Genomic DNA, 17,153 nt, shown 5'->3' with positions numbered 1-17,153 from the left:
CTATGTTAATTTCATAAGCTATCATTCATGTGTTATGTTTCCTACTAATACTGAATTTGGGATTTTATGATTTCATGGGCCCAGTTCTCATGCAATAAGCAGCCATATCGTCTAGAAGATGTAGCAGGTTCATGATGTATTGAATTAAAAGAAAACTTTTTATTAGACAGGTTTCTGCAATTCTGTTCAAGCAAGCCGTGCGTTTCTTACATACATCATCAGTACTTTCTTTCATCTTTCATCTTTTTGTCCTTTGCTTGCTGTGAGGTGAATTTAGTCAGTTCAGGTCATCAGACCATATTAAGACTGACCCAGGCCTACTTGCCTAAGCAATCTGTTTCAGTCTATACGATTATAGACTACATAGATTATATTCCAGTCTATATAGATTATATTCCATCATCATTATGAAATCAGGCAATGGTACAAGGGATATATCAGTCTCAGGAGTGAGCTTTTGTTATTATGAGAAGCAGAGTTTTCTTAACAATTGAGTAGGTGCTTTTCTGAAGTAGATAGATACAAATTTTCACTTGATTTCAACGAATGCTTGTGACACTCTCACCATTTATAGATTGAAATGAAAAACTCATTTCTTTGTCTTAATCGTGACAGATGCACCCAAAGCATAAATGAACAGGTCAGTTCATGGATGAAAAGGGCTACAGTAAATCTCTGATATAAATCTCAGAGTCTATTCAGTGCTCAAATATTACTTGAATGATATGGCAGGTTGTCCAAAAACTCAAATTTGAGTGGAATTCAAATTGTGGTGAAGACCTAAAAACTTGGATGTTGTCCTGAAGAACATATGTGGTTASCAGGTGGACACCGACAATGTATCCCATTGTAGGTGATGGAAATCTGGGTCTTTGTTTTAGTTGTCCATGAGGAGGTGTCCAGCGCCATTTAAAGTGTTCTAAGATAGCCCACTTAGCTTGTTGCTTAGGTGGCAGAAGGGCAAGGATCTCCTGGAGATGCTGTGTCAGATCTGCCACCTCAAGCAGTTGTTTGGACTCCTTGGGGCATTTTAAATGGCACTACATGCCTCTGTTTATCTGATCCTTCCCCTGGGGGCTGGCCAGCTGCATTGCCTTTTGGGCTTCTATTGACTGTACTTACTACGTCACTAGTGGCGGTAAAGGGCACTTAGTCACCCAGTGTGTCTGTAAACGTTGGCAGGCATTTAGGTGTCTTGATCCCAAACTGAATGCCATAATGTGACTATGTGAATATTGCTTCTCGGTATTTTAGCATCTGGTGCTCTCCACTACAAATGCTACCGTGGTACTGCAGGTGACATTGTCTGGATTAAACAGGGAGGTAACAGACACTGGGTAATGGCCTTGGCTTGACTAGAAGGATTAAACCCAGCTTCCTTAGGGGCAGAGAAGAGTGATATTTTGCCTGCCTTGGTTCCGGATGCAATTCTGAGATGTTCTTCCATGGCTGGGCCCACATGTTCACTGAGCTATTCCTTYTCACTCTGATATGATGTGATTAGAGCAGAGGCAGCGTATTTGGCTTCATTCTGATGACAGTTGTTGTGTTTCATTTGATGGCAAAACCTATCCAGAAACTGTGAATAATAATAATAATAATTAACAGAACAGGTTAAAAAAAAATCAAATACCACTCCTGACTCTCCTTCCCCTGGCCAATAAATAAATAAATAAATAAATAAATAAAACAGAGCTACTTTCCCTTCAGACTAAAAATGACTGCTTGGTAAAAAAAAATATTGAGAATAACTAAAAATTTTTAAAAGTCCACTCCAATATTTTCAAGTTAATGTAAGCTCTGAGAATACACATACATATGTTTTAAGAAAAATATTAAAAATAAAATTGACTTTTTCACCAAAATTCTTCAAGTAAATATAAAAAAAAATAAAAAGCATATAATAATAATTTGAACTTTGTCATAATTGATCACCTTTCTTAAAGCGGGCAAGTATCCTTGGATGAAAAGTGTTATATATCTTAATCGTTTTTAGTGTTATAACTTTAACAAATGTTTTATTTTCTTGTGGGGCATTTCATGGAGAAAGCCAAATGGATCTAAATATTTTCCTCTGATTTGGTCTTCTATACCAGTTTCTAGGGAAATAAGACTTACACCAGCCCATGGAGTGTTTGCGTGTGCATATGCCTATGTATGCAAGTTTCGTTTGCCTTTTCTCCTTGTGATTCATTTTGAACCTATTCCCAGTTTCAGCTGTTCGTACTGTTGAAGGCTTATAATTATCTTTGGCACGGTTTTGACCCAGGACAATTCCTGGGTACAAGCTAGGGGTCAACACGACCCAGGGAGCATTTCCAGTAGGGCAGTTTGGATATGCCCATGCTGTGTTGGAGGATGAAAGAATTTGATTGTCTGGATGTGGCCAGACGATGCCAGCTGGCCTGGGCACTGGAGGACACCCCATGGCACCAGTGAGTCCAGCAGGAGAGGTTTAGCTGCAGGTCCATGTCTGAGAGCTTACACACTCTGTGGGTAGGTGAACCACTGCTTTGTTGTAGGGTATATGTCCTCCTCGCTGGTATCTCTTCACACTCCCAGTAAATCCAGTCTGCTCTAAGCTACTTTTGAGTCATTTTCTCATTTCCAGAGAGACAGAAAATGTCCTAAATAAAACCTTGGAGAGTTCAACTTCCTACCAGCAGTGCCTCATATCTCACCTTTATATTAACCCAGTCCCAGGATACATCCAGGTCTTTCCCATCAGCTCTGATGGTCGTACAGATCCTGAGTGCCACCCCAGCTTACTTCTGTTTCCACACTTGTCTCCCCAAGCTGGACTTGTTCCTGCTTTTGAGCAGCTAAAAGGATCCAATGGAGAAATGCTGCTCAGTCGACTACTACCACCACTCCTGTTACATGAGGAAGTTTCTAGCAATAAAAATGAAGGGCAGAAAAAAAAATGATCAAAACATCATTCCTTCTTTTCTTCCCATGCTTTTCTTTCCAGTGCCCCGCTCAACATTTCAATTTCTTTTTAAAGTACAAATCTGAATCATTTTTGCTGTTTCAGGTTAGTAGTACACAGGCAGCAATGCTGAAGTGCTCTGTCAGATAGCTGTGAATAATTCATGGCTGTCTTATAATTCCTCTTTTAGAAAAAGGAGGAAACAGATCCCTCCCAAACAGAGAGGAGAAAAAAAAAAAAAGTTCCATTAAACAGGGGAAAAATGTAAAACTATCAGCTACCTGCAGGCTTCGCATGTGATTACTGTTTCTCCTAACTAAAACAAAAGTCTGCAATAGATTAAGAGTTAGGAAGCATTCTGACTTTGTAGAAAGGGTGCTGGGTAGAAGGCAAAGTGTGACTGTGCTAGATTTTTCTGGACCACTTAACTACTTCGTGGTCTTAGGCAAGTCGCTTCCCTTTCTAGCCTATGTTTACCTTGCTTACACAAACCGATGGCTCTGTGGGTCAGTGCTGTGTGGGCGTATGAAGCTTCTCACAATATTGCCTTGAGCTTGACTGAGTCCTTTTGGGCACTGCTGCAATAAAAATGTTAATAGTTCTTGACAGATATCGTATGCAATACACCTTGTTCCTCCTGCCATCAAAAGGTGGTTAAGGAGTGAGTTCATCTGCACCATTGCTGTTGAAGTCTGGAAATGTTCGAGCCCTAAGCTAAACTCTGCCTTCCCACTAAATTGCTTGGGAGTTTTAGATAGTCATAGCAAGAAGAGCTGGCACTTCTCAGTCAACCTTCCATTTTGAGCCAGTCCCCCTTCTCCCCCTTCATTATTATTCATCTACATGAGCTGGGAGTCAATTTATGTCCATGATAGTTGGCAGTTTGAGTAGCAGAGGCCGGCTGCTAGCTTGTCCTCTCAAGGACTACATGCTGAATAGAGTAACCCAAGAGACCAAGGGTATCTTCTCTGTGCTGCTTCCAGATCCTCCCTCCTGAGTAGCTGCTACCAGCCGTCATGGTAAGCTGGAAGACTGTCAGCAGGCAGCCGAGCAGAGCAGGCAGCCTGGTGGGTCAGGGAGGCTTCGGTCATGGGGACAGCTCTCTGAAATGCACCCGGTGGAGGAACAGGGCAGGGAACGAAAGGAGCTGGAGGGAATGAAGGATGCAAGTCAATTAATACAATACCCACAGTATGACCAGAGCATGGGGGGGGGTGGAGCAATAGGACAAAAGGGTGAATTTTGTCTAGATATATTTGAAGAGTGTTCACAATAGAAGGGGAGTAGTTTAGGATTAATACAAAAAAATATGATTAGGAACAACTGTCAGAAGTTGAGCAGAGAGAAAAAGAAAGATAAGCTGGGTGACAGGAAGAATTTCCTAACAGTGCAGTCTCTTGCACTCCTCTAATCTCAGTAGAAAGATTAAAGTAGTGTTGCTCGGATCTCTTCAGACTGTCAGGGGCACAGATTTAAAAATGGCTCTGGAAGAAAGCATTTTGTGCTGCCCTACCAGGCCCCGGAGTACAGGACCTGTCATATCTGCAACTTGCTTGTTCTTAATTCTACCTTCTGCTAGGATTGAGGATTCATCATAGCCCTGTAATCCAGAAAACAGGAGAACTGTTAAAGCCACGAGTGAAAAGCCTCCAAGCCCAAGCTTTAGGCACTGTACCCACATTTGTTGATCCTCAGACTGAAGTGTAAGCACAAGAGCATCCTCACTTTGGTAGGAGGTCACACTCTGCAAAGAGGAAGTTTCAGGCAATAGCAATAAAACAGTATCATCTCCCATGTTCTGTATCTGTCTTTTGGTTTATAGTGGCACATTCTCTGTGCCCCTAAATAAAATTGTGAGGGGCTTGAAATGGTGTTTTTATTGCTTCCATGGTGCTTTAGGGCCTGACTTCATCTCCAAAAACCTTAAAGGCTGAGACACAAGACACATAATGGGTTTTAGGAGGAGTACTGGTATGGCAAGGAGGGTAGACAAAGACACAAGCAAACAGTATTCACTTGCAGAAGAGGAGAAAGGCTTGGTACTCTGTGGTTACCTATATCTCAGCAGCCTCAGGGTCATTGCCTAGACCTGAGGGCAACTGGCAAGGTTTGGCATGACCRTATTATTTATGTTCTTAGCCTCCAAAAGAACAGGGAAGTTTCATCTGCACTAATTTTGGGAAGGTCCCCCTGTCTGGTAATTGTTTGGGAAAGGGCTGGCTGGCACAAGTCAAAAGAATGTCCAGGACCATTCTAATAATTTAGTAATAACAATATAGTGCCCAAGTCTTTATCTTGGTGCTGTTTCATTTACAGTGTAGATGTAGTCTATTGGTGGATCTTTTTTTTTTCCCCAAAAAAAGTATATTTGCTTTTAGGAGCTGTTTCTCTGTTAGAGAAAAACAAGTATATGGAGTATTTCTTGACTCTCTCTCTCCTGAACTGCTTTGCCAACAACTTCCAGGGCAATGGGGATCCATTTCTGAGCTTGCACTGCTATAACAAAAGCCTTCTTCATCACGTCCAGTTGAAAGTTAAACTAATGTGTCACTTAAGCACCATTTGAAGAGGGTTTTTATGTCTTTTAAAAATGTAATTGAAGCTTTTAAAAGTCTTTATAAATTTATATGTGGGAAAGTTATTGAGTACTATGAAGAACAGCTTATGCCATGGCACAGCACAGCGTGGCTGCAGGCTAGATACCGCTGCTCCAAATGCCACCGCTACCCATATTATCATGAAAATATGAGTCTCTATTAATATTAAAACAAATTTTCATTAAAAAATTGTCATAACATGATTAAGTGACTTTAAAAGTTTCTTCACATTATGCATAATTTTTACAAGAAGAGAGCGTTAGAATAATCAGTGGCCAGGCAGCACCTTGCGGCGAAGGGGATTCCAAACACTTTGCGACTGTGTGCACCAGAAGGAATGTCGCCTCTTGTTCCCTTTCAATCGCTTCCCCCTTCTCACTGGGGAAACATGGGACTTCTTGCTCAGCACCAGTCTTGTAGTTCAAGCCTTTTATTGCTTCTCTCTTCCTAGCCTGCTGCAGAGGAAAAGATTAACTTTCTTCTTTATAGCCTTAATTCTTAAATCTGGTCTAATATCCTCTCCCGTAGTGCATGCATTCAGTTGCTGCAAACCCAGCCGCCCTTGATGGGTTAGTGTGAAAAGAATAGCATACCCCCTGCCTCTGTGTCTTTGAGTCTTGAAGAGAGTTCAAATGGTTTCTCTAGTTTTGCTTTTCCTTTGATATTTACTTACTGTGGTGCCTTCAGATGAACACCCACCTGCTGTGAAACACCCTTACAAGCACACTTTTCACTCAGCGTGTACATGCTCAGTTGCTCTCTGGCCATGTATCCTCCCTGCATATATGACTGTGTTCATGCATGGGTGGCTTGCACACTCACTTGGCCTCACAAGACAGCCTGTGGCGTGATATGAGAGGAAAATATTTAATCATTGGCTGTTGGCTGTTAGTTAACCAACACAGCAGATAAACTTCAGGTCTTTCAGTGTGCTATATTTCTAACATCTGGCTCATCCAGCCAAAGCAGCCAAGAAAAAGCTGGTTCCCAGCGTGGGACCCCTTTCCTTTACTCCTGCAGCCTGCAGTATTGGCAGCAGATGCAGATCTTGCACAGGCTTATGCATATGCAGGATGAGATGTGTCCCCACGCCTACGCCTCAGCTGGACCATTGGCTAGGATGTGCTTGGGTGCAGGGAGAGATATTTAGCATTAAGGAAGCACTGAGAACTCAACACTTTCCTTGCTTGCAAGGAAAAGGCTGACAAGCCAGTTGGATATTTGTTATGGGCTGGATAGGTCTGAGCCAGGTCTACCACTTGGGACACGCTATCGTAACCAATGGATTATTAGCCCTAATGTGTTAATTTGYAGAGGACTGTATCCAAGTTTTCAAATCCACGCTGAATGCCTCAGGGCTCTGCCTGATGTGGGGCAGGTGGGATGCAAGGTTGTCATCTGCAGGTCTTTGCTACGCTTACGCTGCAGAGATGTCTGAACTGGTTGCTTACCAGCCAGTTGCCAGCTCAGAGTTTGTATCTGATTTTGATTTTCCTTAAAATACCAGCCTGTAAACTACAGGAGCTGGGGAACTGATTGAGGAAGAGGGATGAGGTAGGAAGCTGTTGGTGGTGAACTCAAAGGCTACTTTAAATGAAGTCATGGTAGCTCGTCAGTCACAACCATCTCTGCTTTTGGGAGATCATCTCAATTCTTCTTTTACTTCACATTTGGAAGGCCTGTCCCATAATGGCTACCCAGCACTAGCAACAAAGACCTAGTTATTTTCAAAAAAGACCCCTGCAAAAACTCACTGATGGTAAGGGTTCATAATACAAGGCAGATATGAAACTTGTCCTTCATCTCTCAACGCAGACACACACATTTACTGAAAACAGCTGAAAATTCTGATTCTTGGCGATTAAAACAAAATGAACTGTTCTTAGGCCTACCATCAAACCTGTAAAGTGTTTGCTATGGTCATAATTTGGAATTAGCCTCCATTTGTCCAACAATAAATTGGACTGTTGATATAAACACTTGCTGTCCCATTTGAAGTTAAATGCTATATTGTTTCCTGTTTTAGGAGAGGGATAATCATAATGGATTATTACACAAATGTATCAAACAGAAAGCATTTAGAGCCAAACACCGTTTCTGCCTTCATACACAGAGATATGGACCCTTAGGATAAGTAAGTTAATGGTAAACATAAACAGGAGAGTTCATATTTGTTCTACCTGATATTGTTGATTGGTTTAACAAATCCTTTGTGGGCCATCTATGTTGAGCAGTTCTGCACAATGCACTTGATCTAAATTACATAACAGTTTATAAGATCACAACTGGTAAATTGTTACTCAGACTGTAAAGTCCTATCTAGTAATCCTGCCATATTTCTAAAGCAAATTGCTCCTTAATTGAAACCTGCTTCAATATAAAAATGCAGCCTTTTCAATGAGTCATCCATTTTTTTTCCGTACAGTTTGTAAAGGCTTCCAGCAGTTTAAAGCGAGGGTTAATTTTGCATTAAGACCATTGCCTCCTAGTTTCTTTCAAATAAAGCCAGGGGAAGTTCAGGGGAAGGCTCTTTCCTTTGATAATGAAGCTCTCCACRTTAATGATGCATGCAGGCTCCCTTGGATCCTCTGAATTAGAAACACTGGTGTGCGTGAGCGCTACTCTGCTTCATTAACATTAAAGAGAGGTAGATTGGTGGCTATTTAGGGCACAGTGAAATCACTGGCTATTTAGGGCAAATGGAAATGGTGCTAATTGTGGCGGGTAATTCCATTAGCAGGGTACTTCCATTTTGGTGTCTGTTTGGCATATAGGTGAAAAAAATAAGCACACTGACATCCTTTCAAGGGGAGTGTAGTCTGCGACTCATTTGTTATCTTGTACAAGCTAACTTTTGCACAGAGCTGCAAAGTTTTTTAGGCTCCTAAAATATTTGTTTCTGTGTGCTGGCACTATATGAGGAGCAGGGTGTGAGTTTTTGGGTGGCCACACCTTCAAGCAAGGGATGTGAAAGTCAGGGACACAGTATTCCAGGTTGAGGAAACTCCGGCATCATAGAGATTTAAGGCCATAAGAGGTCAGGCAGTCTTTCTCTCCTACTCCCTTTCCTTCCCAGGACATGAACAGACTTCCAAATGTAGGTCAGGGAATCCAGAATATCATACTAAGAAACTATGCAAAGCCTTCCTCCTCAAAAAGACCTTTTCAGCATTAAAAAATGGCATTTTCACCCCCAAATTTTTCAGCCAAGACTCCCTGTCTCTCTGTCCCAAAGACTCAGAACAATTCACTGAAAAAGAAAGTTGGCAGTGTCTGAATCAATCAAAACCCTAGCCTAACTTTCAACTCTTTGGAAAGACAATTTATCTGTTATAGGTGGACATATTGGGAAAGATGTATTTCACTTAGCTTTAGCCATCTAGAAGTCAGAGGTCCAGTTTAAGATAGTTATTTGAGGTCCATTTATAATCCCACATTAAGACTGGTGTCCACCAGAGTCAGAGTCGATCACCTCATTCACTAGCCGGGGGATCTACATGGCTAGTGTGGAATTGCAACCTACCTTTCTGACAGATAAACCAGGTGATTTGTATCCCTTCTTGAATTCAAGCAGGATTCGCAGAATCACAGAACGGTTGAGATTGGAAGGGACCTCTGGAGATCATCTAATCCAACTGCCCTGCTCCAGCAGGGTCACCTAAAGCAGGTTGCCCAGAACCCTGTGATTGCCCCTTGCTGGTTTTCTTCTCTGCCTTTATAATTTCTCAGGAGTACTGGGGAGAGGTCCCCGGGAAAAATGGTCCAAGCAATCTCATCAGAGTTTTCCAGAGATGAAGAGTGCAGTAAAAATGTAAGGATTCACATTGCCCAGAGGATGGGTCTGAGTCTGTGTCACTTGCTATGGCATTGTATACCTTTGTAACTCAATAAAGTGATTTCTGGTATGCAGAAGAGTTTAACCTTATATGTGGTGTGCTACTGTTGCTAGAAATGTTTTCCTGAATACCTGTACAGGTGCTGATAACTGTGGCAATAATCTGTTTGTTGTCTTTTACTTGCTTAATTAGCAGCCTAATATCCTGGTCCAGCTAATGCCTATAAGAGGAGGTTTATTAGTAGTACGAAAGCTGTTTAAGCCTTATAAACTCCTTCCAATCAGTTTCATTGGTCTGCCAATATCTTCTGGTTGAGTGATTCTTTGCTGATTCACACTTTCCCTGTTTCCCTCTGCTGTTTCTCCACTGAATGTTTCTGGGTAATCCGAGCAATCCTCTGCTGAAGTGACAGCCACCAGAATAGCAAAGAATAGGAACTGATTTTAAAAGGGAAATAAAAATGTACAGGCAACCCTCCCCCAGGGGGACTGCTATTGTATATCCTCTCCTAAGCAGTAAGGGGAAGAAACAGCCAAAAAGTGCAGACACAAAAAGGCAACTTTCTAGATGACATGAGTTTCAGTGTTGTCTCTCTTGGGTAAGAAGTGGGCCATATCCAGGCTGGAGCGCTGGGTAACATGCTGAGATGTCTAGCTGGGGGATAATATCCTAGTATTTAGAAATATCATTTCAGATATGTTAAAAAGAGAGATTTTTTTTAAGTTCAGTGTCAACTCAAATGCCAAAAGTGACTAAGTGGACTAAAYGTGAAATTGCCGACTTGCCTTAATCCTGCAGCGGTACTTTATTCATGTATAAATCTGCTGCATTCATTTTTAAGGCAGAATCATGGCCCCAGGGTACCTGGGCCAGCTAGCAAAGCTTCTCCTCGGCTGAGAATGAGACCTGCAATCCTGGGACATGTATCCCTAGCTATTCCCTGTATGTGGTGTGAAGAATACAAGAAGTGGGGAAAAAACATAAGCTGCAGCTGCCACCCCGATTTTTTTTACAAGCATAGCTAGCAAAAGGAGTGAGGATGGGGGGAGGACCCTTTGTGGGATGGGGAGTCTTCAGCAAGAATTTTGGATGCTTCTATCAGAGCTCCTCCTGCATCTTCTGTGGCGTAGATCATCCTTTGTCAATCCTTTTGCAAGTCAGCCGGGATCATGCATGCAATGAGGAATAATCTCTCATGGCTGCTACAGAGAAGAGTGCCATAAAAAGATGCATCAGACAAATGTGGGCAGTCCGTGCATGTGTGTGTGTGGTAAGGGAGCAGGGAGGATGTTCTTAGGCCAGGATTTATTCTTCCTAATTTTTGGTACTGAAAAGAGATTCCTAATGGGGAAATCTCAACATCCAAATTCATTTGGATCACGGAAAAACGGCAGCTCCAGAGGATATCTCAGACCACCTAACATCTGACCCATCCTCTTGGAGGAGCCTGATGTCCCTTGTTGCCTTTAGAGGGAAAGAGTATAACCTTAGYTTCAATGCCTAGAATTAAGAGAGATGAATCCAGGCTTCTGTGACTTTGCTCTTCCTACGTCTTTCATATACCACACAGGTCTTGGTGCAGAATAGAAATTTTAATGAAATAGTATTTTAGCGCCTTCAGCCTTGAAGATGCTAAATGGTAATTCTTTGTTGATATTTCATAGGATTGGCATGATTCGGTTACAAAATAAGGCTGGCTGGATTGCTTTGCAAGTCAGCTAGGCTTTCTATGGCATCTGTAGGAAGAGATTGCCCAGAGACATTCTCAGTTTAATTCCAGATATGAAGAAGTAACACAGGGTAGCTAACCAGAACATAATTTTAACTATAGTTTCCATAAGTTTCAAGAATTGTTGTGGGAATGCAATATGCTGAGGACTGGAAGCAAAACCTTTGTTTTGAAGAAGCAGCTTGTGAAAGAAAAATCAGTCAGGTGGCTGTGATCACTCAGACACTGAAGAGATAATGGATGTTTAAAGTCTGAACATCAGAAAGGTACCTGCATTCCAGCTTTATCCTTTCCTTCATGTAGTCTGCCGCCTCCAACCAAGCAATTCCTAAAAGCAGAGTATTCTGTATTTTCAGTCATTACCTTACACAGGAATGCCTTCTACTTTGGGGAAACTGGCAGTCATGCCAGCAAAATATTATTCTGGTCGGAAGCCCAAATAATCAAGATCAGTTCAGCATAATTTGAAAAGGAAAGAGAGGTGCAGGAAAGAGAGGGAGTCTGCCTATGGAGAGGAAGCAGTTTAAAAGATTTGCCGTAGTCAGGATGGGTAGCTATACCCATTCCAGCCTCACGTTGTTAGTTCCTATTCTTAGCAGCGAAAGGCCCCCAGATGCTTTAAATCTAAAGAGTTTATATGCATTCATATTATCATTATTACTGTTGATCTGTTTAGTAAGTTTTTTTCTCTGCCTGGGTTGGACAGAACTGAGAGTGGAAAGTGCTGGTGAAAAAGGGGTTTGGGTTCTTATTTGGGTGGTCGGACAAACTGCTCTACTAAACGTTCACCCACTTTATGATGACTTTCATCCGCCTTCAGTAGCCCCAGCTCTGTACGGCACGCTGAGCTGGGCACAGCATAGCATTTTGAATTACACAGGATTTTAGCACCCTCAGCCTTGATGACAGTTTTGACAGCTTGAGTCCAAATGCCGGTGAGTAATCAGAAAACTCTGTCAAACCTTTTCATGAGCATGAAGATCCTAAAAATTGACCTGGAGGATCGTGGGGCTGTTGGATAGGGAAATACTCTGGCAGTCCAGGAGTTGTATCCTCTTCTGCCATTGCTGCATATTGGCACAACCTCACTCCTCTGTGCCTTTATTCCTCTACCCTTTGTCTCGCTCTTTCTCTTTTTTTATGGCTTTTCAGGCAGAGATTGTTTCTTACTGTATTTTTAAAGAACTACACAAATGAAGTCGCATTCTGAGAGAGAGCCAGCATACACTACTGTAATTCAAATAAAAATAGAAATGTAAAGGTTACAAAATGATGGATTTGAGTGGAAAAATGTGATTATATTTTTTTTTTCCTCCAGAAAAGAGGCTCCAGACATGCCTTATAATTTAACTGTGACTGACGGTAGGAATAAGACAACCACAGTCAATTACGTGCCTGATACTTTATCAAACCTGTATGGCTGGGTGGTTCTTCTCTTGGATAAAGAGACTTACGCTCTGACATTTGACAATCCTTTGGTCAGCAAACAGCTCCAGGTAACACATGCATTTTTTTAATTTGTAAATTGTATTTGAAAGATATGCTTTCATCTTTCTGGGTGGGCAGAGAAAGGAAAAAAGTATTAAGTGCACTCAGAAAATTGCTCCATATTTATAGGTAGGACTCAGATGTGACAATCTAGTACCTGAGGCTCTCAGAAGTAACCTGGAGTGGGAAGACGACTTTGGTCATTGTAAATGAAAGTTCGCTTTGGTGCTTAGGGATCAGAACAAAATTTATGCTCTCTTAAGACATACTGAAGCATTGTTTTCAGAGGACATTATTCCTCTAAATATTTTAAGGTAGCTAGTAGAGATGGCTTTGTCTGTATTCACCATCACCTCCTGCTTAATTTTCTGTATTCTTTTCCCTGTTTCCAACAACCATTTTACAGAAGAATATGTTAAAAGTGAGGAGCACCACCATCTTTTTATCCCTGCTGTTATACTGCACTCCACTGCAGTGTGGAGCTCTAGTCACAGACACGTGCATGTTTATTTTGCTTCCCTCTGCTCCAGTATTCGGCGGCATTTAGCAACTTCATGACGGGGAATTACCTACTGGTGGAACACAAGGATCTTCCTGCCTATGCTGAGGTCATGGTATCCTGTGGGACAAGGACTGGACAGCCACTCCAATCGCTCCCTTCCTACCATCATCATCAGAGCTGTGACTGGTATCTCGATAGCAGATTGAGGAAGTTAACCTATTTGGGTAAGTGCAATACAAGGGATGTAATGTACCTTTTTATTCGAGAACCGTGACAGAGCTGATGTCTTTTTCACCAAAGCCCTCAAACTTTGTAAAGCCTTAAACACAAGTCCATCTTTCAAAGGTGTTTCAATAAGTGAGTGCTCTTTCAGTAAGACCACTCAAATAGGTAAATGCATTCACATCTGGTCCATCTCTATCTGATCTATCTGGTGCCTAATCTATCAACAAGAGCAATGTATCATAAATCGTGGATGATGTGGCATTGGCTGAATTTGAATTGGTGTTTTGGAGAGGGAAAGACATTAAATTCCATTAATGATCTCTGGTGTCAGCCAGTCCCCCATCACATGTATCATCAATAAACCATATGAAACTTGTATAGGCTGAACCTATTGAAGGCCATAGGATTACTGAACAAGGATTCCTCCTGTGATAAACTCAAAGTTTTCATAGGTCTTTGAGTATGCTGGCTTTGTACACTAGATTGTGGAGCACAGTGCTTTTGTGTAGGATCTGTTTAGGCATGAGGAACTGGAGCAATAGCAGGCTAGTGGGGAGGAAGAGATGGCTGGAGTGAGGACAAGCAACCCATGAAGCTAAGTTTTAGAGCAATGAAAATCATTCAGTGCGCATATGAGGAGAGACAGGGAATGGCGTTCCTTAATCCCAGTCTGAGCCACACTGGCTACATCCACCTCTGGTCCCAGGGCCAGCTGTCATTGCACAACCTGTGTCCATACAGCTTATATCTCTCAAAATGGGCTGGATGCACTCCAGCTTCAAATTAGGAATGATCCCTGTCCTGTGAAATCTCCTGATCTATAATAGTCACCATCTGGGAGAGTGCATTGGTCCAGGCCAAAGCTATGCCAAGAACTAGACCAACAGTGTAACCACACAGATGATTGGGAGCCAACACTTAGACCCATGTCCTGGCACTGTTTAGTCCACTAATACAGACATAGCTGCTGAATCTAAGTCTGGCCCAAGATCATGTTAGGTATCTACTGAAAAACAAAATATATATGTTATTTCAGTTTTCTAACAGTGTGGGATCGTTCTTTCAAACATGGATGCTAATTATTGCTCAGTTTGGATATACTGAATTGCATTTTCACACATGGGGAAGCATGGGAAAGCTCAGAATATGACCCTATTTCTTCACCTGTTACTGCTATTGAAAGCAGAGGAGATGATGGTCTTTGGAAGATTGGGGCAAAGTGATCTGGTCAGCATGTATTGCTCTTACAGAATCACTGATACATTCTTGCCCTTCTTTTGCCTTCTTTTCATTTTGATTTTATTATATGAAGAGCTGGTTGTTGTTTCTCATTTTAATACAGAGAGAAACAATCACATGGAGTACATGAGGGGAAATTTATGAAAACACCTAACATGTATAATTCATGCTGTGAACATTTTCAGCAAAGACTTTTATAGCAGCCAGATCAATAATTCAGTGCTTGGGTACCTAATATCTACTACCTACTGTTACAGTTAATATCACTGCCTACTGTTAGTAGGGCAAAAGTCTGAAATATAGTGAATGGATTCCTAGCCATGATACACGATTTTATCTCTATCCTAATCTCTGCTGTGCAGGGTGAGGATAATTAGCCATCAGGGCAAACTATCATGGCATGTGGTGGACTTTCCATCGCTCAGGGTCCTTAGATGAAGTTTGAGCATCTATTTAGAGAAATATGCTTGAGCTCTATGAGGAGCTCTATGAGGAGCCGTGGGGTGAGGTTCACGCTCTGTAGGAGGCCAGCGAAAGCTGTCACAATAGTCCCTTCTGCCCTTAAAAACCTATGAATCTGCGTGCCCGTCCAGGGAGGACGACGCTTTAAGGTCTCGCCTCCAGAACGCTCTGCTGCCTAACTCCGCAAGCTGTTTTTATTTTTTAGTTACATTTAACTATATGAAATAATTAGTCAACTAATTAATCCCGTTTACAAGCTTTGTCGGATTCTTCAGCTGTCAGTCATGCCCAAGCCCGGGGCTGGCGTTTCGTCTCCGCTCTCCCGTCCATGTGACTTGGTCTCCATGGCTACAGGCTGCATCTGCTGACACCCCACTCTCTATTTACTGCTTAATTAAGAATTTCACGCTCAGCCCTTATCTGCTGCTAAGAACAAGAACACACTGTTAAGAAATTCCAAATTTAGGCTGCGGCACAAGGAAAGCCTTTCTTGTAGGCCTGCCTGCGTGGAGCCTCTTTAACTACCCTCTTGGCAACTGCGCTGCCACCCTTCAATCAAAAATCATTAAATGGGGCAGAGATAATGAGCATGTAGCATATCAAAAGGAGGATGTTTGCTCGGGCCRCGGAGGAGAAGCTGTAAGGGCCTATAAGCGGCCGCCACTTCAAAGGAAGCAGGGGGCTGATAAAGCATCATTTGTTCCCGGTTGACTTATGTAAAAGGTCTGGTATGCTGGAGTCCCGTCTCGCAGACGCGAGTCCCCTCTCCCGGTGCTCGTGTGTCAGCGGTTAGGCAGCTGGGCCCAAACGGCGTCGGCCGGAGCGTATAATCACCCGACTCCGCGCTGACAATGGACACTTGTAGGGGGTGGCCCGGGGAGGGCGGCGGGACAATGGGGACACAATTATTGCAGCTGCTGGGGAGGGCCGTAACTCTTCCCGCGGAGAGGAGCGGGCCCTCGTGGAGCGGAGGGGAGAGCTTGCGCGTATTATTCATCCCCCTGACTTTTGGGAAGCGCTTTGGCCGTGCCAGTGGGGTTTCAACAGCTGCTTGTGTACCGCCGCTTTCCAATAATTGTACATTCTGCCAGGGGTCAACTTACTTTTGACCCCGCTCCCTTTGTGCCGGTTAAGAAGCCTTTTAGGGCAAACTGTTGGGAAGTGGCAGGGGTGCATTAAATCCAAAATTAACGTCGGTAAATACGTATCAGATGCCGGCTCATTCACGAGCAGGCTCCTAAATTCACACAGCCTTTTGCTCAGGACCGCATGGGGGGAAGAGGGGGAAGAAGGGGAGGGAGGACAYGGCAACGGAGAAGATATTGTTATTCAAACGAAGCGGGCAGCTGAATGAAGCCACCTTGGCCTGCAGTTTGTGTCCGTCTCAGGAGTTCAGTGTGCCCCTCTCGTTTGGTCAGGCGGGGAAATCATCCAGCGTCGTGCATGTGTTCGTCTTTGGGGGAGAAGAAATGTGTGCCTGATGATACAAAAGGCAAGAAAACATACAGTCTGGAGGGGATTAAAGGAGTTAAGTTGCCCTAATCCTTTGTGTGCTTGCACTTTTGTAAATTAGACCTTGCCATGGGACAATGCGAAGGACTCTGAACGTGGAGAAATAATTGTAATGGACAGTAAGGGAAATCTGGGATCCAGTGTTTCAGCTATGTGGGGTACCTACGCAATGATCCTCTCAACAGAGGCGTGCATCAATCCTGTTAACTGGATCCCTTTGAAAATAATCTTTTCAAACCATTCGGAATAATTGGCATCAAGGACAGATAACACCCCTTCACTGTGGATGCTGGGTGAAAGGGAGATGAGGAAGCTTGGAGCACCCTGTGCCAAGGGAACCTGGGAACTCAAGTAATTTCTTTATCTGCGACTTTTCTCTTACATTATTCCGTCTTTGTAGCACCATCCTGATTTTATCTGGGGGTACCCCATGTCTTAAGAGAAGTGGTCCTTAAAGGTCGCTGATGGGCCCTGAAATCAGTGTGTGGCTCTGTGTGTTTCGTTATGGCTCAACCGTGTATCAGGAGAGTGGTCTTAATGAGACATGACCGTGGCGAGTCAAAAAATCTTACTATAACAAGGAGGAGAAAGGAAATATCACACTGGGACAACAGAGATATTTTTAGGAGCAGTA

At 42.8% G+C, this 17,153-nt stretch overlaps 1 protein-coding gene across 1 annotated transcript in view; it reads left to right on the top strand.

Annotated features, from left to right (window-relative positions):
* Positions 1–17,153, top strand: part of PKHD1 (PKHD1, fibrocystin/polyductin) — a 269,755-nt gene that overhangs the window by 142,419 nt on the left and 110,183 nt on the right. Inside the window, exons 47-48 of the mRNA XM_026063949.1 lie at positions 12,410–12,587; positions 13,110–13,305. Coding sequence (XP_025919734.1) covers positions 12,410–12,587; positions 13,110–13,305 — 374 coding nt within the window. The remainder of the gene's footprint in view (positions 1–12,409; positions 12,588–13,109; positions 13,306–17,153) is intronic.

The sequence above is a fragment of the Apteryx rowi genome, unplaced genomic scaffold, assembly GCF_003343035.1.
Source record: "Apteryx rowi isolate R43461 unplaced genomic scaffold, aptRow1 scaffold_205, whole genome shotgun sequence".
NCBI classification, from domain to species: domain Eukaryota; kingdom Metazoa; phylum Chordata; class Aves; order Apterygiformes; family Apterygidae; genus Apteryx; species Apteryx rowi.
The sequence above is the reverse complement of the archived record's forward strand: the minus strand, read 5'-3'. Positions and strand labels throughout refer to the sequence as shown.